Raw genomic sequence first — 25,765 nt, 5'->3', positions numbered from 1 at the left:
ATGGATTCCAGTGTCTAGTCTACTTACTCACATTTTTCCTTCCACATTTCTTTCGCCAGCTCTGAACTCTGCTGTAAATATTATTTATTTTGAGAGTACCCTGACAGGATGGAATGTGAACTGGGAATAGCATGATTTGGCCCCATGGATCATGGGAACCTGTGGCCACATGGATTGCCAGGGAGAAGGAAGTGCAGGCTTGGCCTCCACAGTAATTCATGGCCCCCTAATGAGCTTCTGGAATGCTAGCTTGTTGGCTGAATTCAAAGAAACAAAGGATCTGGGTTGTGCTCCATTTGTCAAAGTGCTACTGCTACCTAGCAGTTTGTTTGTAAGCGCAGCTGTCTGGGAAGAGAAATCACTGTCAGGAGAGGGGAGAGGTCAGACACCTTATCCAAAAGGTCAGTTTATCTCACAGCCTAAAACCTACACCATGGACAGTGGGGGTGATCTGTTACATTGGAGTCTCTGCTAAACACTCTTTTTCTGTAGCAGGCCCATGCTAGTAAAGCCATCTTCAGAGGTCCAGAGAAACTAGTATACTTGAGTGGCCTAACATTTTGGAGTAAGAGAAGTAATTCTAAATTCCTTCCCATCTACTTCTGGGAAGATACCCAGCACATCAAAATTGACCACACTTGGTTCAGCGGCTAAACATTAGGTATTTTAGATGTCCCATTCTCATAACTTATGTCATTTATATAAACAAACTTATTTGTGATTTATTGTAGAAAGTTGTTTTTGCTATTGATGCAGGATTTTTTGCTCCTTAGTTCAACTAAAATCCAGCTTCTTGTCTCACGACCAGGAAAAATTAGGCACATAGACAAATGGAAGGGGGAGGAGAGTGGATTATTAAGTGAAAAGAAGGCTCTCAGCATAGAAGGAGAGGCTCCCACCTCACAGATTGAATATCAGTCTTCTCCCCTACATAAGGCACGAATTCTTGGTGGCTCCACCCCCTTCTCCCAGTGCACATGTGGGCCCCGGTCCCTTGTAGGCACACCCCCGGGCAAGACCCTGTGTGGGTTTCCTTATCTGCATCTGCATGCCTCCTGCATCTATCACTGTTATTAAATGCATGACTATATAACCTCAGTTTTATTTAAAGGAATGGCTTTGATTTCCATACTGTAGTTTTCCTGAACAACATTAATAAAATACCAGCCAGCTTAGAACACACAGAACCCTAGAAAAGGCTTTTCTAGATATAACACAGGGTCCAGGGCTAAACTCTAAGATCTTCTAAAATCTAGAGGATTCAATAACCTTTTAAATGAGTGGCCATCCACAAAAGATAAAGTAACTCTTTCACAGCCTGAGAAGTCCTGAATCCATAACTTCCCAAAAGGCTATTTTCTTCAGGATACTATTATCCTAGATATTTACATTTCAGGGACTATATCCAAATTACATTTATGTGGAATGAGTATTAATCCATAAATTATAGGAGCAGTTTCCTTGAGGTACAAGAGAAAAGGGGATTGCTTTTACAAAAGAGAAGTCAGGGGCTGGGTGCACTGGCTCACGCCTGTAATCCCAGCACTTTAGGAGGCCAAGGCAGGTAAATCGCCTGAGGTCGGGAGTTCAAGACCAACCTGGCCAACATGGTGAAACCCTGTCTCTAATAAAAATACAAAAAGTAGCCGGGTGTGGTGGCGTGCGCCTGTGATCCCAGCTACTCGGGAGGCTGAGGCAGGAGAATTGCTTGAACCCAGTTGGCGGAGGTTGCAGTGAGCCGAGATGGCGCCATTACACTCCAGCCTGGGTGACAAGAGCAAAACTCCCTCTCACAAAAAAAAAAAAAATAAAGACGAAGTCAAAAGTGCTGATCCACCTTAATGGAAAGAGAACTATATAAGTCAACTCTGAACTGTAGCTACTGTTTCTCATGAAACTCACTTGCTCTTCCGTTTCTTCTTTTGGACTCTCTGTTTTGCTCAGCAGATGCCTGAAGGCTTATTCTTACATAACTCTTTTCTTTCCCATTAACAGAATAGCTCACTTCCTTGTCTTATTGGACTTTACGCTGAAATGTCAGGTTTAGCATGCTGAGAGAAAATGACTGTAATATAGATAGATAATTAGTATCGCCTGCCATAGGAAGAGATACAGACCACACATGTTCATATTCTACCAAACGGAGGATAAATTTGTACGATGCCTCTAAAGGTTTAGGAAATAGTCTTATCTAAAAATAACATTTTTTCACTTTTATTGTTTTCCTTAGCACAGCATGTGGTAATCTCGTTTCATTTCCTGATGTATATACATGTAAAACAAAAAACCTCATGTCTGTCGACAGTCAGGAAGTCAGTAGAGTTGGCATTTCTGTTTAAAAACAATTCAGTAGCCTCCGAGCTGTTAACAAAGGCAGCTGTGGGCCAAATATTTGGAAGAGGAGAACTGATGCAGTTTAAAAACAGCAACAAAAAATATCTTTCGATGATCACTGTTGACCACTGGCCAACTAACTAACAGATTCTTACATATGATTCTATGATTCTTACATATTTTATTCATCAGAAACACCTCAGGGGTTTGGGAATGGAATACTGATGTTTTCCATTTCAAAGCTTTTTTAAAACTCTTGGGTGATGGTAGAAAAACTAATATTCTCTTCCTTAAAAAGATCAGTGCAGAGAATACCTCATTTAATCGACTGATAGGACATCCAATTCTCTAGTTATATTCTAATTTAATTTAACAGAAGTTTTATTGCAACACTGTACTAAGGGAGATATTACATACAGAAACTTGATTTTGGGGGTTTTGTCTCTAAGGGGACCTTAACTGAAAACCTTATCAGCCAATCTCCTTACCCTGATTTTGAGAATCACTTCACCTCTGCCAGCCCTTCTGATCTTTCTAAAAATGTGCTGCAAATTTGCTTAAAATAATAATTTTAAGCAAAGCATGGTGGCTCACGTCTGTAATCTCAGCATGGTGGGAGGCCGAGGCGGGTGAATTGCTTGAGCCCAGGAGTTCGAGACCAACCAGGGCAACATGGCAAAACCCCATCTCCACTAAAAAATACAAAAACAATTAGCCAGGCATGGTGGTGAGTCCCAGCCTGTAGTCCCAGCTACTTGGGAGGCTGAGGTGGGAGGATTGTTTGATCCCGGGAGGCAGAGGCTGCCACTGCAGTGAGTCGAGATTGCACCACTGTACTCCAGCCTGAGTCACAGAGTGAGACCCTGTCTCCAAAAATAAAATAAAAACTAACCTTTAGCATTTTGCAATATTGAAGTGCTTTTAAAATGTTTTGCACTAAACAACGCAAATCACAAATGCCAAAATCACACTACCTTTGAAATAAAGAATCGTCCATACATTAACAGAGACAAGTAAAAAACATCTGTTCTATAGAATTTTTCATTAGCAAGATTTATTGAAACCAGATCAGTAAAGCTGTGTTACTCTGGACCCTCGTCTGGGACCTGGAAATATCTTTGTTTCCGAGGACTGGATATACTGATGCTAATCACTAAAACAGGATTCTCCCAGCATGAGATTTATGAGGACCAGAAAGCAAACAGCACCCGAAAAAGACAGATAGTAAGGAAATTCCGTGGAAAGATTCTTGGGCCACGTTTTGCCTACCTGGCTCTGTTCAGCAGGGCCCATTACATGCTTAAGGGGCGATGGAAGGCACCCCGTGTCTACAGGCTCGCCATTCCAAATAAACACAGCCACCGAAGGAAAAGAACTCACGTTTTGATTGAGTACTTGGGGGTCAGTTTATATGACATCTGTGCAAGGTGAAATGCCAGTCCAAGTGCCAGAATATCAGCTTCTCAGAGCTCAGTGAGTGGCGGCTAAGAAATCTGGGTGTACACCTGCCGTGTCAATCTGCAAGTTACTCTTTCTGTTTCTTTAAAACAGAAAATGGAAACCAGCTTGCTTTTAGAAATAGAACAATGCATCACCCAATCAATGAAGACAAATAGTAGCAGTCCCTCATTAACAAGGGAAATTGATTTTCCCCTCCATTTTAGAAGAGGAGTTGGAGCATTGGAGTGCTGAAAAATTCCCATTAACTTCCACAAACCACATGTTATTAGGTGCCCAGGAAAGCAATTAGAGGCAAACATGTAAAGAGCTTTTAGTATTTTATCTTGTATAAACCATGGGATGGTGTGCTCACTAGTGTGGAGAAAAAGACATTTTTATGACCCCAAAAAAGGGCCTCCTTGGTTTTTTTCTTTCTTTCTTTGAAATCTCTTCTGCCTTTATAAAGAGCCATTTGTGAATTAATATAAACTGAACTCAACTTACTGGTATCAGAAAATTTCAGGTTTTTAAGTCTTTTTTGCCAGGCCAGAGGGTGACTTTTAGGAAGTCATAGGTGAAAGGAAGAGTTTTAGATGATCAAGAGGAAAAGAACACGAAGAACTCATTTTCTTCTAAAAGACTTTTTTTTAGTACTATAAACATTTATATCAATTGTGATCTTTAAAAAGATGACATAGTTATTTTCTTGACAGCTACAACATGGAGACTTGATTAATCTAAAGCAGCAGTCTGCACATCACAATTCCTAGTATACAAATACTATTTCCTTGCACATACATAAGTGGTTTTACTACTACAGCTCTAAGCAAGCTCGGTTTCAAATCGTTATTAGATCATTTGGGGCATATTTCCCTACAGTTTTTAAACTGGCTGCTTGAAAATAAACAGCTGATGTGATCATATGGTAGGAGAAATAGATTTGCTGAGATTTTTAGATAATTAGTGAAAAAATACTCAGTTATGTTTGAAATAGTTACTATTTGAAATACAACTTATGTAACTTAACAGTATCTATAATATCTATCTAAACTTACAAATTTTTCTATTGGAAACATCCTAGGGAAAAAAAAGTTAATCTGTTAAACTTGAAACACACCTAACAGCCCAAAGAAGAGTTTCTATGGGAAGAATTGAAATTAATATAATTCTCATATACTATTTATGTACTGTTTTACACACACACACATACACACACACACGCACACACGAAAGAATTGTGTGTGGCATTTTCCCATGATTTAAAAATGAGTTTAAGGGCCATGAGTAATTGAAGCACAGATGGAATCTTTCACACCAGCAAAAGTTTTGAAAGGAACAGAATCTGTGAAAATTTGAAGCAAAATGTTCAAGTGGAAAAGTTATAAATTGTTACAGAAAGCTTTGTTTTATGCACAAAAGTCTATTTGATTGAGCTTTCAAGTGTGTAATTCACATTTTCAAAGCATAAAAAAGTATTTGGATAGGGACAGGGTGGTTTTTTTGTTGTTGTTGTTGTTTTTTTGCGGGATGATATTCTTCGAATTCTATGGTAATTGCTTAGAAGCCAAGTAAGGAGGAAATTTTGTATTATGACAGCTTACTTCTTTTGTTAAGCACTTATTTAATGTATTAAAATATCATATTTTCAGTTATACCTGTGAATAGCAAAACGTTTCATGGCTATGGTACTCTGTCAGTTTTTCAGAGTGGAAATTCCCAAACTAAAGAGTGATACTGATAAGTTAATCAATCGTTTCTTCTTGGGCTTTTTGAGAAAATTATTTGCCTGAAATTGTAGACTTATGAAACAATTTTTAAACTTGTTTTTATATTTTACATGTTTACACCTAATATAAATTAGAAATTCATAAAACTTTCCTTTCACCCCAGAAAACCAGACTCAGTAATCAAGGAAGAAATCTTTACTTATATAACTTAACAATTAGCAACAGAAATAAAGGGACTGCCAGGCACAGTGGCTCATGCCTATAATCCCAGCACTTTGGGAGGCCGAGGCAGGAGGATTGCTTGAGTCCAGGAGTTCAAGACGAGCCTAGGCAACATAGTGAGACCTCATCTCTACAAAATATTTTAAAAATTAGCCAGGTGGCAGTGATAAGCACCTGTAGTCACAGCTGCTTGGAGGCTAAGGCAGGTGGTTCACTTGAGCCTGGGAGGTGGAGGCTACAGTGAGCCGTGATCTCAAAACTGCACTCTGGCCTGGGCAACAAAGCGAGACCCTGTCTCAAAATAAAATAAAATAAAAAATAGAAAGGCACATATTTCATAAATGTGTTTACAATGTTGCCTCCCATAGCCGGGTGTGGTGGCTCACGCCTGTAATCCCAGCACTTTGGGAGGCCGAGGCGGGCAGATCATGAGGTCAGTAGATCGAGACCATCCTGGCTAACACGGTGAAACCCCGTCTCTACTAAAAATACAAAAAATTAGCCGGGCGAGGTGGCGGGCGCCTATAGTCCCAGCTACTCTGAGGCTGAGGCAGGAGAATGGTGTGAACCCGGGAGGCGGAGCTTGCAGTGAGCCGAGATCGCACCACTGCACTCCAGCCTGGGCGACAAAGCGAGACTCTGTCTCAAAAAAAAAAAAAAAAAAAAATGTTGCCCCCCACAAACAGTTGGTAATTCATGTGACATATCTATGATACATGCCCAGAATTCAGAATCCCATGCTGGAGAAACCTCCTGGGGCCTCCAGGTGATTCCCTTTGTCTGTGAATGGTCACACACTATGGCAGAAGAAGTTTCTCAGACAGATGGGGCCCAAACCAATGGTGGAAAACCCCTGCAACATTTCTTTCCTACACACTTGGGGAAAAGCATGGGATCAGGCAGAGATGGGCAGGTGCTCCCTTTTCTTTGTCGTAACCTCTACTTCACCTTGGTTTACCAAAAAAAAAAAAAAAGAGGAGGAAGGAAGGAAAGGGAAATGAAAGATTGTTTCCTGCATGCTTTCTTAAAGATCAGCAAAGAATAAAAATCTATAACTTCCCTCATTAATCTGTCTCAGTTTTCTAGGTCCATTGTATGATCAAATAAAGGAACACAGAGCCACATATGCATATCTAGAACTTTAGGATCTCAATGTTTATGAATTCGGAACTTGGCAGGATTTAGGCAGGTAATTCAGGGCTTGTACCACACCCTGGGCAGGGCCTAAGGCAGCACCTGGAATTAAACACATTGACACCTCCCGCACAAAACATGGATGTGCCCAGCAAGTGGGCGCAAATAGAAAGGTCCATCGTTCCCTCGTGCAAAAAGATGAAGTTTGCAGCCAGATGGGTTAAGAAATGTTTCTTAGAGCTTTTTGAATTTTGGAATTGTGATAATCGATTAAGGACCTGCAATACTCTACCTATGAAATACCCCACCCCCGAGAACGTGACCTTCATGATCTGCCCATAAAATATGGAGGAGTTAGGCCGACGCTAGCATTATATTACTCTTTCTGAATTGCAGGCTGTTCCTTTCTGTTAAGCTAGCATCACGTTCTGGGTTTTGTGCTCTGCTGTTTTTGTACCAGTGCAGACAGAAACAACTGGTTTTAGGAAGAATTCTTTCACACTAAGCCTACTCGATTCGCCCAAAGTTTCTCTCACAAATTACATATATCTCATTTGACCCAAGGAGAGTTTCTTGAAAAAGTTATTTCCAGGTTTTTTTAAAGAAAAGCAAACACATTGTGGATTTTGCTCATCTTTCTCTCTGTTTTAATTTTTGCTCCCTTCATTTTGTGGTATCTTGGTTAAATTTGGTGTGGTTCACTGCGGCAAATTCTCTATTTGAGATATCGCTAGAAATCTTTGGTTTTCCCCAGTAGCTCATTCTAACTTTCCTTGTTTTATGAGGCGTATAGGCTGTAGAAGACAGGCACATCATCTGAAAAAACAAAACAAACAAACAAGAAAACCACTACATCGAAGGCCAGCACAGCACGGACACCACATTTGTCCTGACAACATTCATACCTGCTGGAGAGTTTGTAATAAAAGCTGCTTAATATTAAAGATAGGAAGCCTTAAATGTTATTCTCAGTTTAGCAACTGGCTCTTCAAGAGACCTTTTTGCATTTTTCTTTTTCTTTTCTATTCTTTTTGTTTTTGAGACAGGGTCTTCCTCTGTTGCCCAGGCTGGAGAACAGTGGCATGATCATACTCACTGTAATGTCAAACTCCTGGGCTCAAGCAGTCCTCCCACTTCAGCCTCCCAAACAGCTGGGACTACAAGTGCAAACCACTACACCTGGCTATTTTTTTATATTTTTATTTTTGTAGAGATGGAGTCTCGCTATGTTGCCCAGGCTGGTCTCAAACTCCTGGACTCAAGCAGTCCTCCCACCTTGGCCTCCCAAAGTGCTGGAATTACAAGCATGAGTCACCACATCCAGCTCTTTTTTGCATTTTTCTAAAAATGGAATGCAGCCACAATGAACTGTCTTAAGTTGTTTTATAAGTTGGCATTTATCACATGCCATGAACTCTGGGGAAAACGTCAAAGTGGAAGACATTGAGGGAGGAAGTATGAACTTCTAGAACATTCGTCAGGCCACAGCCTTGCAAGTCTCTGGGGGTAGAGTGACCAAGTTTCCTGTTAGGGGAGCTTTCTGATTTTCAGCCACAGAGTTTGGCTGGATTGACAGGGCTAGACACCCCTAAGTTATTGCAGATGTTTATAAACAGCAGAAAAGCAAACAGAACATTTCTACAGATTTGTCCTCAGGGAAGGATGAAGGGCCATGGATCCCTTCCAGAATGTAATGGATTTAGACGGGCTTCACGCCTTGGTGATTTCTTGTTAGATTTTTTTGTGTGTAACCTTGCCCTGGAGCAGAGCCAGAGAACCCACTGCAGGCTTCAGCGAGGAAATCAAACCTGTGGCTGTCATCAGGGCAACGTGTTTGCCAACAAGCAAGGGTTTGGTGGGTAAAACGATCCCTTCCTCCTGGAGCTCCTTCCTTCCCCAAATACACTTTCGATGTGATGGGTGTGAGTAAACCCAAACTCAAGTTTCAACTCCTTCAGGGAGTCACTAATTGCCTTTCTCATGGTTTCATCCAATAAAGTTGATCTGAGAAAAGTGCCTTTCACATTGAAGCCAGCCCTCTGTGTGCTGATGGACCAATAAATCAAATCCCTTTTCTCAGGGAACGTACCGTGAAGCCGGGAGAGAAGATCCGGAAATTCATCAATGTGGGCCCTCACATGTTTGGTGAATTGAATATTTGCTGAAACTATGCCTTTATAGCATGCGCGTAAAAATTACCGACTGTACTTGGGGTTGGAATTGAATTTTCCTGAACACTAGGAGTTTGCCCGTTTGAAAACCACCAGGGGCTGTCCTGCTGTCTGCCTCCTGGATCAAACCCAGAAGAGGCTGAACCCTCTTAGCTGGCATTAAAGTTTCACAATTCTCTTCCTGACCTGCCCTTTTCAGCGTATTGCCCCTGACAATGGATTTCTTCAGCTCATGTGGCCCCCATGTCTGTCTGTGTTCCACTCGGGATAAAAGTGATATTCCTATCCTTTTATTCATGCACAGCCTCCCCCAAAGCCAATCTTACATCAGAGCCCAAGGGGGCCGTTATTTCCTCTGAGCTTTCATGTCTGTTGTTTGGATTGACATGATCACACATCACCCCTGTGGTCAGTAAGCTTTGTAGGTGTTCCTCTCGCCTTCCCAACTAAATCGTGGGCACCTTCTGGTTAAGGACCATATCTCATCATTTTTTATATCCTCTACAATTCTTTCCATGTAATAGCAGAGGCTTCATAAACACCTTCAGCTTATTGATTATCAATTGATCTATCCTGGCCTTACCATTTAGATTCTAACAGTTCAAGTACTTGGATGGATTGATTCAAACAGTTCCACTTTGAGCTTTTCCCTCTAGTTGGTCATATGAAGCCAGGATTCACCAACACCACTGGCCATCGTCATTGTCTTTCTTCCTCTCTTTCTCTCTTTCTCTCTCTCTCTCTTTCTTTCTTTCTTTCTCTTTCTTTCTTTCCTTCCTTCCTTCCTTCCTTCTTCCTTCTTCCTTCTTTCCTTTCCCTTCCTTTTCTTCCTTTCTTTTGCTTTCCTTTGCTTTCCTTTCCTTTCCTTCTCTTTCTCTCTCTTCTTCTGTCCTTCTCTCTTTCTCTCTCTCTTTCTTTCTCTTTCTCTCTTTCTTTCTCTCTCTCTCTTTCTCTTTTCTTTTCTTTTCTTTCTTGAGAGGGTCTCCCTCTGTCACCCAGGCTGGAGTGCAGTGTTGCAATCACAGCTTACTGCAGCCTCATCCCGGGTAACTAGGACTACAGGCATACATCACTGTGCATGGCTAATTTTTTAAATTTTTGTAGAGACAGAGTCCCACTATGTTGCCCAAGCCGATCTGGAACTCCTGGACTGAAGTGAACCTCCCACTTCGGCCTCGCCAGATGCTGAGATTATAGGCATGAGCCACCATGCCTGGCCTCGTTCTTTCTTAGGGCAACAGAAAAATGCTTTTTCTGGGAACGCTGTAATGTCACCAAACCTCCATGTGTTTCTTTATCACCACGCACAGACGTAATGTAGTGGTGTATTGGTGTGGTTTTGCCCAGTGGTACTGGGCATCCATTGGTGATGCTGCTCATTGCACTGCCCTTGGCTGTATTTCTTGCCAGGGACATAGGGAACATTGTATCCTCCAGTTAACAGCATGGGTGCTGGAGTGTCCACCATCCAAGCACCTGAGGAGTTCCCCTTTATGGCTGCGGAATTCCTTCCTTCCTTCAGAGTTATACCTTGTTTCATTCCTTTTTAGCAATGAAAAACATTGCTAAAAATGAAAAACATTGCTAAAAACGAAACAGTTGTACCTGTTTCATTTCTTTTTAGATGGCACTGCCCAGTATCCTGGTGGCCAATATTTGCCTTGGTTAGTATAAGCAACCTCGAAGCTGCTCACGTAGCCCAAGTCAGGACTGCGAATCGAAGGCAGAACTCTCCTATGTGTGCCTTTGCAACCCCGGCTAAGGCTTCCAAGGCTCTTTGGTGGACCAGGATAGGGAAACGCTCTTTCAGTATCAAAACTGTCCCAAAGTGGCTGCCGCTTGTTACTGTGGAGGTAGTAGGTGGGTGCAGACGCCACAGATGGTCCAGCCCAGAGGGGATGCAGACCTGCTGAGTGTCTAGGGAGGAGTCAGGCACCTGAAGAAGGCTGGTTAAGCTAGGGGAGTTTAAAGCATCTTCCAAACCTAAGCATGTGTGAGTCTACAGGGAAAAGAATTTCTGATTTCAGGACCAGATGCATAAAACCACCTGATGGTACAGGTTGAGTCTCCCTCATCCCAAATGCTTGGGAGCAGAAGTGTTTCAGATTCCTTTCAGGTTTTGAAATATTTGTGTTATACACCAACTGGTTGAGCATCCTCAAATCTGAAAATCCAACATCCAAAGTGCTCCAATAAGCATTTCCTTTGAGCGTCATGTTGGCACTCAAAATGTTTCAGATTTTGGCACATTTCTGATTTGGGATTTTAGGATATGGGATGCTCAGCCTGGCCCAGACAATGCAGTTCACACTTTCTAAGTAGTTTCTGAGCCTCCTCAAAAGCAAAAGTTACAGGCTGAGTCTCCCTAATCTGAAAATCCGAACTCCAACATGCTCCAAACTCTGAAATTTTTTGAGTGCCGACATGATGCTCAAAGGAAATGCTCATTGGAGCCCTTCGGATTTCAGATGCTCAGGTTTTGTGAGGCTCAACCAGTAAGTATATAAATGCAACTAGTCAAACGTCTGAAAAAAAATCTGGAATCGGAAACGCTTTTGCTCTCGAGCATTTCAGATAAAGGAGACTCCATCAGTATTTATTTGTCATATTTCAGAAAACAGTTTCCAGCATTTGGTCAACGTAAACCATGAAAACCAGCTTTGTGTATTAGCAGAGCAAACGCTGTTACGGAGACAGTGTGCCATTGCCCATTCTCTGAGCAATGTGAGCCTGACGGCGGGGTTCTGGGGAGCTTCTCCTAAGATCCTGCCCTGGGGGACCCCTGGGGACCCTTCTTCTCCCCGAATTTCTGCTGAGGGCTGCTCAGGGGCGTTCACTCTGTGCCGGTCTGTGAGAGCAGGGTTTGGGAAGACACCCCTGGCCATCTGGAGGTGTTTTGTCCTGCTTTCTGCACGGTGAAAGGTGGTTACTGGGCTTGGCGTGTTCTGCCTTCGTTTACATCTGTATTAAGGGAGTAAAAAGAGAGCGCCCCTTCCTCCCACTGCTTTTGATTAACAGGGAAGCAGATGTGGGGTCTCTCAGACAAGGCAGCGGCCCAAGTGGTATCAGAGAGTACGGTCATGTCCTCAGAGGGTGAGTGCATTTCTGGCCATTATCTCTTTCAGCAATGAAGTTGTGAGGAGTGACTTGAAGAAGCTGCCAGCCCTTCCCACCCAAGCCCTGAAGGAGCACCCTTCCCTGGCCTACTGGTAAGACCCCTGGCGTCTTCCCCAGGAGCGAGCCCCTCTCGGAGTGCGAGGGGACACAGGACAACTGAATATACCCTCCCTCCACCAGCTCCCACGTGCCAGCCTGGACTCGCAGCTGTATGAAGTACCTTCTGTCTTCATGAAATCATTTTCTGCATTTATTTATTTTTTAAATTAATTAATTAATTTTTTTTTTTTTTTTTTTTTTGAGACAGATCTCGCTCTGTTACCCAGGCTAGAATGCAGTGGCATGATCTCAGCTCATGGCAACCTGTCCCTCAAGCGATTCTCTTGCCTCGGCCTCCTGAGTAGCTGGGATTACAGGCATACACTACCACACCTGGCTAATTTTTGTATTTTTAGTAGAGACGGGCTTTCACCATGTTGGCCAGGCTGGTCTCGAACTCCTGGCCTCAGGTGATCCGGCCGCCTCGGCCTCCTGAAGTGCTGGGATTACAGGTGTGAGCCACCACACCCCACCCGTTTTCTGCATTTACTTAAGTGAAGCATTGTGCGTGAGACCTCTCCTTTTTTGTTTCTTCTCTTTTTTTTTTTTTTTTTCAATTTTCAAAAAGAATACCTTCTAAAATTTCACTTTGGAAGCTTTGCCACCTTGAAGAGCCTTTCGTGTGCTGCTAGAGTTTCATTTTGGAACACCTGTCATTTGATGACAGCATGTTGAGGTTTGAGATGTGGGAGAACCACAGGACTTTTTTCTTTCAGAAGAGAGAGATTGATTCTTTTATTTTCCCTCGATGTTTTATATCTCCTGATGTAGCCACTATGTAACATTATGCCTTAGCTCATCTGTCGGGCCCTAAATGACTGATTCTGAATGATTCCAGCATTTGAAAGGCTCCCAGATTGTGGTTTGGGCCACAGTTGAGCAGGGCTTGCATTCCTGGATAATGTTTTGAAATCCCACTGGGTTCCTAAGCCCTGGCCACTGCCCTTTGATAACTGCAATACCGCTCTCTGATGTTCCTTCTGATTCCCTAACAGAAATCATTGCAACTCCTTTTATTTAAAAGCAAAACAAAAAGCACAGACCAAGTCAATTCTAATAAACTACAACACGTGACTTGTGTCAGTGCTTTTGATGACAGTTTCTGAAAAATACGGATTATGAGCATTTCATCTTCTCTGGACACTTATCCAGACAGTGACCTAGTTGTTCATTGATTCGGGTGGCTAAGAGATTCCTTTGGCTGGGGTGGGGCATGTCTTGATGCAGGGTTCGTTAGCAGCATTAAACTCTGGCTCATAATTCCAGCACTTTGGAAGGGCGAGGCGGGCAGATCACGAGGTCAGGAGATGGAGACCATCCTGGCCAACATGAGGAAACCCTGTCTCTACTAAAAATACAAAAAAATTAGCTGGACATGGTGGCACGTGCCTGTAGTCTCAGCTACTTGGGAGGCTGAGGCAGGAGAATCCCTTGAACTCAGGAGTTGGAAGTTGCAGTGAACCAAGATTGTGCCACTGCACTCCAGCCTGGCGACAGAGTGAGACTCCATCTCAAACAAAAAACAAAACAAAAAACAACTCTGGCTCATAAATCACATCTCTCTGAGAGACCACATCGCTAGGGAGCTGGCGCCCAGGCCCGAGGCTGTGAGCTCCATTCCGTGTCTGGCATCCCTAATTTCATCTCCCAGAGCTGTTTTATTGCCACTCCTCTTTTGGAAACATAAATGTAAATAGATAATGACTTTCTCTAACTATAACTTGCCCCCAAAGAGCAAAATCTGTTTAACCTGCAGGGATTTTGCACGCATCAGTTTCCAAATGTTGAGACTTGCAATCCGAATGCCCAAAAATGATGGTCCCTTTTCCTTGTTCACGGACCCTATTACCCACCTCCCTAATTCCTTGTGCCACTGGGCCTCATCCCTCTGTAGCCTCCTGGCTGTTCACTTCCAAAACTCCAATGGTCAAGGCCCCGAGGGTGTGAGCACGTAACTAGAGAGGACCAGGGAGGAATCTCTTCGCCTCTGAGACTTGTCCTGTTTTGTGTCCATCAGTCACCCATTCATTCCTTTCCAAACCTTAGAACACCGCTATACACATCTGAGAGTTTTGAATTTCTTCTCTCCTTCCTGTGTCTCTGGATTTTTCCTTCACCTTCTCCATTATCTGCTCTGTGCTCACACATGATTACTAACCCACAGGCACCTCGCCCTTCACACACACTCTCTCTGTCTCTTCTCTGTATAAACATCTTCACCTATAGCTGGCTTGGCAGAACATCCCATACCATCATGACCAGGCCAGCACTTTCCCTGAGACTCCTTCAGACCCATAAGTGCCCAAGCCAGTGTTAAATGTCCCAAGAGCGTGGCAGGATGGGGGAGCCATGTGCCACTCAGTCAGCATCACAATCCAGACGATGTATAAAAGTCAATGGCAGGGACCCTCCTGACAATACCCTGCTGAAAAACAACAATCACAACCACAACAGATTCTTCCACCTCATTTCACCGTGGTTGGCTACTTGGTGTTGGCTCTAATATTTCAACCTTATTTATATGGACTTTGATTCTTATTGATACATAATAGTTATACATATTTTTCATGTATATATACTCTGATATCTGTACATAATGTGCGGTGATCAAATCAGGGTAACTGGGCTATCCATCGCCTCGAATATTTATCTTTTCTTTGTGTTGGGAACATTACAAATCTTCACTTGTGGCTACTTTGACATATGCAACAAATTATTGTTAACGATAGTTTCCCTACTGTATGATCAAATACTAGAACATATTCCTTCTATCTAACTGTATTTTTGTACCCCTATGTATAGATAGATTTTTAAAAAGCAAAGCTGCAAGAAGAGGGATAAGTGCTGTCCCTGCTTCATACAGATAGAGAATGAAGAGAGAGCAGGTGCACACAGCTTGTTCGCTGCTTTTCCCTCTGGGTCTCAGAATCAACACTCAGCAAGGTCAACCAGGACCCCTCACCGGTGGGGGAGACCTTTTTACCCCTCTCATCACAGTTGCCCAGAGTGTCCAGTTCCCCTAATCATTCCTGAACTAAGGAGGTGTACTCACCATTCTTCGGGGGCTCTCCTGCCCCCGCTGGAGTTCACACTTTGGATGGGCAACCTGCAGGCTGCAGCCTGGTGACCAAGGCAGTGGGTCTTAGCATCCCAGCCAAGCCTCCGCAGTGACTAGCCAGGTAGCTTTCATCAGTTTCTCCTCTGCAAAATGGGATGACACACACCAACCTACTTCAGACAGTAATTAAGAGAGGAAATACATAGTCACCTCCTGTCATTAAAAAGCAGTGAAAGCAGCATAATAATGCTGAGTCATGGTGCAAGAAGCCTTTCTGCTAATGCTCCCCGCACATTTAACAAGCATGGACTTTTCACACCATGCGATTTCCCTGTTGAGGAGGCAATGGAGGCAGAAAGTTAGAATGATGTGCCCAGGGCCACAGAACAAGGAGGGATCAGTACCCTAACCTGGATTCTCCCTCGCAGGCCCAGTTTGTAAATGCTGGACCACCTGACCACCCCTACCACCTCAGTGAGGTATGCAGGGACATCGTTTTTCACCCCAAAACCACTGAGCACAGCAGGCCAGCAGCTGCTCTGAGACAGGGAACCATATATCACCATCCCTATTTCCCCTTCCATCACCCATGCATTTTCTGTACCCCCTTGTCTGCAGAGAGGTCATTTGACTTAACAATATGACCCAGCCAGTGACCCGGGCACAGGCAGCTTTGGTCATTTGCCTTTTTCCTCCATGTAACCCTGAGTCATCCAGACAGTGCTTACTCTGCCTCCTGGATTTCTGCTAGTTACCCCCTCGAGTCCCTGCTACAAATCTAGGGTCTGGGAAAATTGTCTGCAAAACTCGGAGCACGTCAGCCCTCTGGAAAGTTCCAGAGCAGAGGTGGGGACAGGTTGGGAGCAGAATAGGTTTTCAGTAAGGATTGAGCCTGTTATTCCAGGATGAGCCCACCATGTTTAAGGGGGCAAAACGAGAAGGAAAAAACTGAGGATGGAGAAGGCAACTATTGTGGCTTCACAGATGGTCTCAGAGAGCAGCAGTTACAGGGCAAACGGGGTGGCGAAGATTTCTGCAGCTGTCAGCCACCCAGAACCCTGTGGTCAGGACATGTAGTCGTTAAACAGCGGCGTGGCTTTCTGACAGTGGTTTTGACTTTCTTTCACTGGTGTTTCTCCTGAGCCTTCTGTGTGTTCGTGGCTACAGTGCTATGTTGACTTGTACCTCCTCAGCTCACCCCAGGGACCCTCTCTCCCTAGAGCTGCAAAGGAAAAAGGCCCCTATCTACACCGAGTTGCTTGACCCTGGATCTAGGAGTCGACCTCACAAAACCCCAGATCACATGGTAGGAAACACGCCAAGGCAGCTGTTGAGTTAGTGAGTGGGATGGAAAGAAGTGGAGCCGCCGAACCTCCTGACACAGCTCTGCAGGTTTCGTGAGGCTGGGCCTGCCCTTGGGGAGCATGCTTTTCGAGAATTGTTTATCAGGAGATGACTTTGTCACACTTGACATAGAACTTCCTCGGCACGTGGGAGCCAAGGAGAGAGATGGCTGGGTCTGCCCCTTTCTGAATAGAGGATGCCCAGACCCCACGGAAGTGACGCTCCAACTGAGGCAAGGGTCCCTGGAGCTGGCTGGTCCTCATTCTGGGTATTCATAAAGATCTTCTTTATCAAGACTGCTCACTGTCCTCTATGCATCAAATTCCAGAATATTAAAATTAAAAGATACTAGTTGGAGGTTAAGGTAGTCATTGAAAGAGAAATAAATTACTCACAAAGACTAGGTGACGAATGTGTAGAACCTGTTACCCCGCCAACGCTGGCCGTGCTAAACATGCAAACAGAAAAAGGTGGGTAAAAGAAGGCTTTAGGTAGATCCTGGGGTGATGAATAATAGATAATAGGGCTGCGTGTAGTGGCTCACACCTGTAATCCTAGTACTTCGGGAGACCGAGGTGGGCAGATGGTCAGGAGTTTGAGACCAGTCCGGCCAATGTGGTGAAACCTCATCTCTACTAAAAATACAAAAATTAGCCGGACGTGGTGGTGCACACCTGTAATCCCAGCTACTCAGGAGACTGAGGCAGGAGAATTACTTGAACCCAGGAGATGGAGTTTGCAGTGAGTCAGGATCATGCCACTGCACTCCAGCCTGGGCAAGAGAGTGAAACCCTGTCTCGAAAACAATAATAATCGATAATAAAGATCCTCTATTGAGATCTCAAGGGTAAACCCCTGGAATCACCTCCCCTCACAGAGCTTTGACGGAGGACAGGAAGGGTGAAGAGAAGTAAGACAGGAGAGTGAGAACTGAGGTTCCAAAGCTCTGGGGCCAGACCAGGGAGGCGGAGGTGTCTGGACTCCACACCTCAGCAGGTGGGGGTGGGGCTTTCTGCCTGCACCTGCTTCCCTGGGATTCCCAAGGTTGGCTCCGCCCATCTGAAGGCAGGGGTTGGAGCGGCCATATCTCCTACCCCATGGGCATCAGAGTCACTTCTCAGGGGGCGGGCTTGCCACTGCCGCCAAGGAGCCACCTAACCTCTTGTTATATCAGAACTAGGATTTCATCTGAGCGCGGCGGCTCATGCCTATAATCCCAGCACTTGGGGAGGCAGGGGTGGGCAGATGACCTGAGGCCCGGAGTTTGAGACCAGCCTGGCTAACATGCAAAACCCCATCTCTACTAAAAATACAAAAATTAGCGAGGTGTGGTGACACACAACTGTAATCCCAGCTGCTCAGGAGGCTGAGGCACAAGGATTGCTTGAAACTGGGAGGCGGAGGTTGCAGTGAGCCAAGATCACGCCACAGCACTCCAGTCTGGGTGACAAGGGAGACTGCGTCTCAAAAACAAAAAAAACACTAAGATTTCGAAAAGGGAGGGAGCGCCTTTCTAATTCTGGTAGCTGGTTTGCTGTTGTTCTCCAAGTGTTCCTATGGAGCTTTTGTTGCCTCATGGTTCATATTAACCAGGCCCAAATTCCAGAACGTTCCATCCTCCTGGAAAGCCTTCCATCCCTGAATACGCATTCAGAGCAGGTAGGCTGTGGGCGTGTGGTTAAGGTCAATGCCTGCCATCCCCCCATGAGGCCCTGTGTGGACAGGACTGGGAAGATGAGGATAAGAAGGACCCCAGAGAGTTCAGCCTGGGCATCCACGCATCATCTCTGCTGTCTGCTTCCTCTTATTCTCTTGGTACCATTGCTTCCAAGGAGCTGATCCCAAAACCTGGGCTCCAGTCTTTTTGTTCGTTTTTTGTTTTTGAGCCAGGGTCTCACTCGGTCACCCAGGCTGGAATGCAGTGGTGTAATCTTAGCTCACTGCAACCTTGACCTCCTGGACTCAAGCAATCCTCCCACCTCAGCCTCCCAACTAGCTGGGACTACAGGCACACTCCACCATGCCTGGCTCATTTTTGTATTTTTATGCAGAGACAGGGTCTCACTGTGTTGCCCAGGCTGGTCTCAAACTCCTGGTCTCAAGCGATCCACCCACCTCAGCCTCCCTAAACATTGAGATTACAGGGGTGACACACTGCACCCAGCCTGAGCTCCAGTCTTATATTTCTTGATTAGAAATCCAAGATAAGCCAGTCATGGTGGCTCATGCCTGTAATCCCAGCACATTGGGAGGCCAAGGTGGGTGGATCACTTGAGGTCAGGAGTTTGAGACCAGCCTGGCCAACATGATGAAACCCTGTCTCTACTGAAAATACAAAAATCAGTCAGGCATGGTGGCACGCATCTGTAGTCCCATTTACTCGGGAGGCTGAGGCACGAGAATCACTTGAACTCGGGAGGTGGAGGTTGCAGTGAACCAAGATCGCGCTATTGCACTCTAGCCTGGGTGACAGAGCGAGACTCTGTCTCAAAAACAAAACAAAAAAAAATCCAAAACAAAGAGAATGTAAGTCCTTTGAGGGGAAAACAGACTATTTTTTAAGTAAATCTACATCCAAATAGATAGCACTCAGACTGAGTTTGGAAATGCCACTCCAGGACAAATCATTTTTCCAGGAGCTGTTGGTGCCCTGGAGCTTCTTAGGAGATGGGGCTGAGAAATATCTTACTGGCAGGAAGCTTGGCTGTTGACTTAGGGACTCTGATAACAGCATTCTTTTCTTCTAATTGCAGTGAAGACAGAGTTATTGAGCACTACAAGAAACTGAACGGTCAGACAAGAGGTCAAGCAATCGTGAAGTAAGTGGCCCCTTCCCAGCTTGCGTGGGGACGGTGTTTGTGTGTGTTAATATATCGTATGTCGGAATTGTTCAGTTCCTCTCCAAAGACATATCTGAGAGTAGGGGGTGTATGTTGCAATTTAATTTTCAAGTAAATAATCACTCCGAGAACTTTATCACATACACATACACAAATATATATATGAGATACCAGATCTGCTGAATAACTAACCTTGTGTGCATTGTGTGTGTGTGTTTATGTATCTTCTTCTTGTCGTTCCAGCTACATGAGCATCGTGGAGTCTCTCCCAACCTATGGGGTTCACTATTATGCAGTGAAGGTGAGTGCACTCATTTGGTGAAGATTGCCAAACCGCCCCTAAACAAACAAATTAAAACTTCTCATTATATATTTTTTTCTTTTTCTTTTCTTTTCTTTTTTTTTTTTCTTTTTGAGATGGAGTCTCCCTCTGTCGCCCAGGCTGGAGTGCAGTGGCGCGATCTCGGCTCACTGCAACCTCCACCTCCCGGGTTCAAGCAATTCTCCTACCTCAGCCTCCCGAGTAGCTGGGATTACAGGCATGCGCCACCAAACCCATCTCATTTTTGTATATTTAGTAGAGACGGGTTTTCGCCATGTTGACCAGGCTGGTCTTGAACTCCTGACCTCAGGTGATCTACCTGCCTCGGCCTCCCAAAGTGCTGAGATTACAGGCGTGAGCCACCGCGCCCGGCCCTCATTATTTTTTTCTTTATAACTCCTGGTGGGAATGGAGGTCTCAGAAGACTTGGTCAGGAAGATTGCATGCTGGGGAAAGACGATTTCCAATACAGGAAACTTCACGCGGTCTTTCAATGTGTTTCAGCCTGTGGTCCATTTCTTTGTCAGCCCTAGAACTTAACAGAAAGGCTGTCTCTGATATATATGCTTTCTGCCTTCCAAGAAAACTTCAAACCTGTGCTCTTTATTTCAGTGTGGTAAAGACTTGGGATTTTCAAAGTGCCAAAGAAGTATGGGTGTTTGCCACTTAGAACCTCAAAGCATAAGCAATGGCTTAGCTGCTTATTTGGAAAAGAGCACGAATGCAGGAAGCCTGGCCCAGCTGCATCAGGCTCCCTGTCCGGGGGCCTTGTGATCTCACTGATGCCATTTTATGGTGTGATGACAGCTCTTACCTGGTCAATCTGCTGTTGCAGTGGCATTGGGTTTCCTCTTGTTCTGTTCTCTGAAACCATTGCAGTGCGCACAGCTACTTCCCAGAGGCAGGGGTTTAATACGAGGATTTTATACTACCTTTAAAGTTTGTTTTTAAGAAACCATATACCCTGAAGCTTGAAAATAAATTTCAAAATGTATCTCTTTTGCCTTTTATCTTTTTGCTCATCTTGAAATCACTCACGCCCCACAAATATTTCAAAACCATGATGTGCCAGTTTCGAGTTTTCCAGACACCCACCATGAGGGTGTATTAGGTTTTTTAGAAACTTGGCAATTAGGGCATAGCTAGGGAAAAGCTGCTTGATATGCTCATTATAACATCCTAGCTTCTGAGGGCTCTAATTAACTCAATCATCCTATTTGAATATAGAATTGCAACTTACACTCAGGTGACAAGAAGTCTTTGTTAATAAATGGTGGGGGGCTGGGCAGGTGCAGTGGCTCATGCCTGTAATCCCAGCGCTTTGGGAGGCCGAGACGGGTGGATCACCTGAGGTCAGGAGTTTGAGACCAGCCTGGCCAACATGGTGAAACCCCATCTCTACTAAAAATACAAAAATTAGCCAGACGTGGTGGCACGTGCCTGTAATCCCAGCTACTCGGAAGGCTGAGGTGGGCGAATTCCGTGAACCTGGGAGGCAGAGGTTGCAGTGAGCCAAGATTGTGCCAGTGCATTCCAGCCTGGGTAACAGAGTGAGACTCCATCTCAAAAAAAAAAAAAAAAAAGGCAATAAGCGGACTTGGTATTTCTAATTCAGTCCTGAGACGGTTTCGGCTTCCGTTTTGCTACCCTGTCCAACAGCATGAGTCCTGAAACCCTGCCTGGCACCCAGCTGTCATCTTGGGTGAGCAGGACCTCAGGGTGACACCTTCCGGTCTGTGTTTCCCGGGGCTGGGGAAGGTCCTGGGTAAAGCTGGACCAACTCTTTGCTGTGATTTGTTGTTAAAAGGAGAGGAGTCACTTTCCATAGTCTCCACAGCTCCTCTGGCTCTGACCATCGATGACAGTTTCTCAGCCCAGAAGATCCTTTCATTAGGTGTGACATCTCACAGATTTTCAGCTGTGGTGAGAGGGTGTCCCAGCATGGAATGCCTAAATTCTTAGAAGGAAAAAAAAGAGAGAGAGAGAGAGAAAGAGAGAGATCAGGGCATTCACTCCTTATATATAAAGGGAAAGGATCTCAGCTGTCCAGCTGATTAGCAGAACCAGGCCCCCAGCCCCAACATTCCCCATGTCACCCTCTTTACATAACAGAGCATCCTTCAATGATGGGCGCATCTGTTAATAAACAAAGTAGACAGGTGGGCTCCATCCCTTCCCAGGAAATGGCACTTTCCCTCATCTGCCCCCGAGCCAGGAAATCTCCACTTAGTGTGTGTTTACTTCCTCCAGCCCCATATTCACCCGAACTTTGTTTGATATCCTAGGACAAGCAGGGCATACCATGGTGGCTGGGCCTGAGCTACAAAGGGATCTTCCAGTATGACTACCATGATAAAGTGAAGCCAAGAAAGGTAAGGGCGGTCTCCTGTGTGGGTTTAACGCCTCTCAGATCCGGAGAGGAAAAGGCGTAAAGGTCTGTTTTACTTGGCTAAGGCCATGCAGCCTAAAGGCTCCCCAATCCCCTGCCCATTTTAGTGTATACAAATTACTCCACAGCAATCCCATCTGAGTTCCCCGGGTAAATCGTTTTTCATTTTTTTTCTCCCTGTCTCTGAGGAAACCTAAGCTGTTATAATTACTTAAGGTGAGACGACTGGCTCAGTTCTCCCCAGAGCCGATAGGCAAAGAGACTTTTGAGGGACAGTCGTGTTCCTTAATTTCGGGCGGGGCTGTGTTCTTTGGGAAAATGATGTAACATTTCTCTTGAATCCTGAGGCCAGTCTGAGTTCTCCCAAAGGTTTCTGGGACAGGAATCAGGGCAGGCGGGAGAGCTGAAAGAAGAGATTGCAGGTCAAAAAGAGCTGAAAGGCTGGGCACGCTGGCTCACGCCTGCAATCCCAGCATTTTGGGAGCCCGAGGCGGGCGGATCGCTTAAGACCAGGAGTTCTAACCAGCCTGGCCAACATGATAGAACCCTGTCTCTACTAAAAATACAAAAATTAGCTGGGCACGGTGGTGGATGCCTATAATCCCAGCTACTTGGGAGGCTGAGGCATGAGAATCACTGGAGCCCGGGAGGTGGAGGTTGTAGTGAGCTGAGATTGCCCTGCTGCACTCCAGCCTGGCTGACAGAGCAAGACTCTGTCTCAAAACAAAAAAAGAAAAAGCTGAAAAATAAGAGAGAGAAGGGTTCCTGGAAATCCAGCACATATTTTTCTGGCTCAATAAAGGTGATCAGAAAATAAGGTTATTTGCTGAAGAGGGAGAGAAACAGAGAACGGTTTGCAAAGTCCTTGTAAACCCAAAATGGAATGTTTGAAAGGGATACAGCATTTGAATTTTCTCTGTTTTCATTTACACACACTTTTCAGACCTGAACAAATTGGAAAATTATAATGGAAAAATATCTTAGAGGCGAGTGCTGTCATTCAGGTCCCCTGGCGGAGAGTAACAGAGAGATGGTATGCAGTTCAAACCCTGAAATACATATTAAAAACCTATGAAAACCACACTTGCTTTAGCAGAGAGAAAGCAATATTGGACCATTATGTCATTCCAGATTGCTTTCCAAGCTGTTTTATCTACGAATAGGATTGAAACCCACACTACATATCTGAGTGGATTGTAGGCTCTCCAGTTAACATCTGTCCTTGGCCAGCTTCTTTATTAAATTGATAGAAGAAAAAATGTTCCCATGTTGGGAGGATTTTCACTCCATTGATCAGTAAGGTGGTTAAGTTCTAAGACAAGATGCTGAGCAAATGGTGGGGGAATTACTGACTGGGAACAACTCAGGAAGAACCTGGCTCTTTAGTGGGTGGAGGGAGTGTTTTGCGGCTATCTCTAAAGCCTTTCCTTATCCATTTAAATGCAACAAGAAATTAACTGGATCCTCTGTTCTTACCTTTTCTGACTTTGTTTTCCTCAATTGTGGGATCTATACCTCTTCCTCCCTGTATTTTTCTTCCTGTTTTCCCTGTGCCTTTTTCCCACGTGGCCTTTTTAATTTTCTGTGCCTTTTCTTCCTGAGTTCTCTCTTCCCTCTTTCTTTTTAGAACCACCATTCTCTTTTTGTTTTTTTTTGTTTGTTTGTTTGTTTATTTGTTTGTTTGTTTGAGACAGAGTCTTGCTCTGTCTCCCAGGCTGGAGTGCAGTGGCACGCTCTTGGCTCACTGCAACCTTTGCTTCCTGGGTTCAAGCGATTCTCATGCCTCAGCCTCCCCAGTAGCTGGATTACAGGCACCTGCCACCATGCCTGGCTGATTTTTGTATTTTTAGTAGAGATAGGGTTTCACCATGTTGGCCAGGCCTGTCTCAAACTCCTGACCTCAAGCGATCTGCCCTCCTTAGTCTCCCAAAGTGCTGGGATTACAGGTATGAGCCACCGCACCTGGCCTGACTTTTCTCTTTTCAACTTGCCTGACTGTTTTTGCTGCTTGCAAAAGCCAAGAATACTCCCTAAAGCCTTTAACAAAATTCTGGCTGCAATACATTGAGCTCTCTCTTGCCCACAGTGGCAGAAGACCAAGGCCGACGTGCATAATTGAGATCTACAGCAGAGATCATTAAAATCCAGCGGTTGAAATCTCTTCTCCCTCTAAGATTTTTAGAAGACATGCTAATAAGCATTCATACTTGTTTGGTTCAATTTATTAAAATGTTTAAGCTTTCTTTATTTCTCTAATTGAGGCTCTAATGAAGAGTGAAGAGGTGATGAGCTAGCACTTGATGTATGTAAAACACAGGAAAGGTTGCATATTTAGGGCTCAATCAATTCTAACTATTATTGTAATATGCTAGAACAGGCTTCAAGATAAGGAAAAGTAAGAAGCCAAAGGCATGAAAAATCAGGCATCGAATAAGAGAATTTACAATAATGAATGGAACTTATCCAGGTCCATGAATTAAAAATGTTAAAAGGTCAATATAGTTTTCCAGGCCATTGGCTCTAACCCAGACTGGGTTTTATTGAAAATCACTTGGGTTTCTGTGGCCTTTGAGGAAACAGTCAGAATTTTCCAGCCCATTCCTAATTTAAGGACAGACTACCAAGCTGTCAGAGCCATCATTCATTCATTCGCTAAAAAAAACAGTTATTGCGGCCAGGCACAGTGGCTCATGCCTGTAATCCCAGCGCTTTTGGAGCCCGAGGCGGGCGGATCACTTGAGGTCAGGAGTTTAAAACCAGCCTGGCCAAAATGGTGAAACTCCATTTCTACTAAAAATACAAAATTAGCCAGCCGTGGTGGCACATGCCTGTAATCCCAGCTACTGGGGAGGCTGAGGCAGGAGAATTACTTGAACCTGGGAGGCAGAGGTTGTAGTGAGCCGAGATCATGCCATTGCACTCCAGCCTGGGTGACAGAGCCAGACTCCGTCTCAAAAACAAAAACAAAAACAGAACAGTTATTGCATACCTCTTAGGTGCCAAGCCCATCACTGGGCACTGAGATGAGACATGAATCCTGTCCTCCAATATGTGTGATAATTGAGCCAGTGTCTGACTGGTGTAATAGGACTCTGTGTGAGGGTCAGGGATGATTCCAGAAGACAGTCGTCAACTAGGCATAAGGAGAAGAGAAGTCCTCACAGAGGAAACAGAGAGTCAGTGGGGTCTTCAAGGATGCAAAGAGTTTTGCAGATGGAGGAATGGGGTGGGGAGACGTGCAGGAGAGGCCAGTGTGCCTGAAATCCCAGTGACAGGGGTAGGGGACACAGCGCCCTTCATTCTGGAACATCAAGTGAGAAGCAAGGAGTTGGCGAGGAGGTTGGGGCTCGCAGGCTCCTGGAGGCTTGGAGGCTCTGCGAAGAGGACTGCCTCCTCTATAGGGAGTGGTGGCTGCGGTCTGTTTGAAGCCGAGGAGTATAGTGTCAGATTTCCATTGCTGTAGAAGCACCCTCTGGAAACTGCTTGGAGGATGGATAGGAAAAACCCAGGACAAGACTGAGAAACCAGGACATGATGAGGGTAGGGCAGGTCACACCTGGCGGGGCTT

At 44.8% G+C, this 25,765-nt stretch overlaps 1 protein-coding gene across 27 annotated transcripts in view; it reads left to right on the top strand.

Moving 5' to 3' along the window:
* Nucleotides 1–25,765, top strand: part of FRMD4A (FERM domain containing 4A) — a 693,055-nt gene that overhangs the window by 577,770 nt on the left and 89,520 nt on the right. For all 27 annotated transcript variants that reach the window (XM_074001073.1, XM_065520301.1, XM_015455575.3 and 24 more), the window contains 4 exons: nucleotides 12,154–12,237; nucleotides 19,400–19,465; nucleotides 19,730–19,787; nucleotides 22,094–22,180. In XM_074001073.1, coding sequence (XP_073857174.1) covers nucleotides 12,154–12,237; nucleotides 19,400–19,465; nucleotides 19,730–19,787; nucleotides 22,094–22,180 — 295 coding nt within the window. The remainder of the gene's footprint in view (nucleotides 1–12,153; nucleotides 12,238–19,399; nucleotides 19,466–19,729; nucleotides 19,788–22,093; nucleotides 22,181–25,765) is intronic.

The sequence above is a fragment of the Macaca fascicularis genome, chromosome 9 (assembly GCF_037993035.2).
Source record: "Macaca fascicularis isolate 582-1 chromosome 9, T2T-MFA8v1.1".
NCBI lineage: Eukaryota > Metazoa > Chordata > Mammalia > Primates > Cercopithecidae > Macaca > Macaca fascicularis.
Note: the sequence above shows the minus strand (reverse complement) of the source record. Positions and strands in the feature narration are given on the sequence as shown.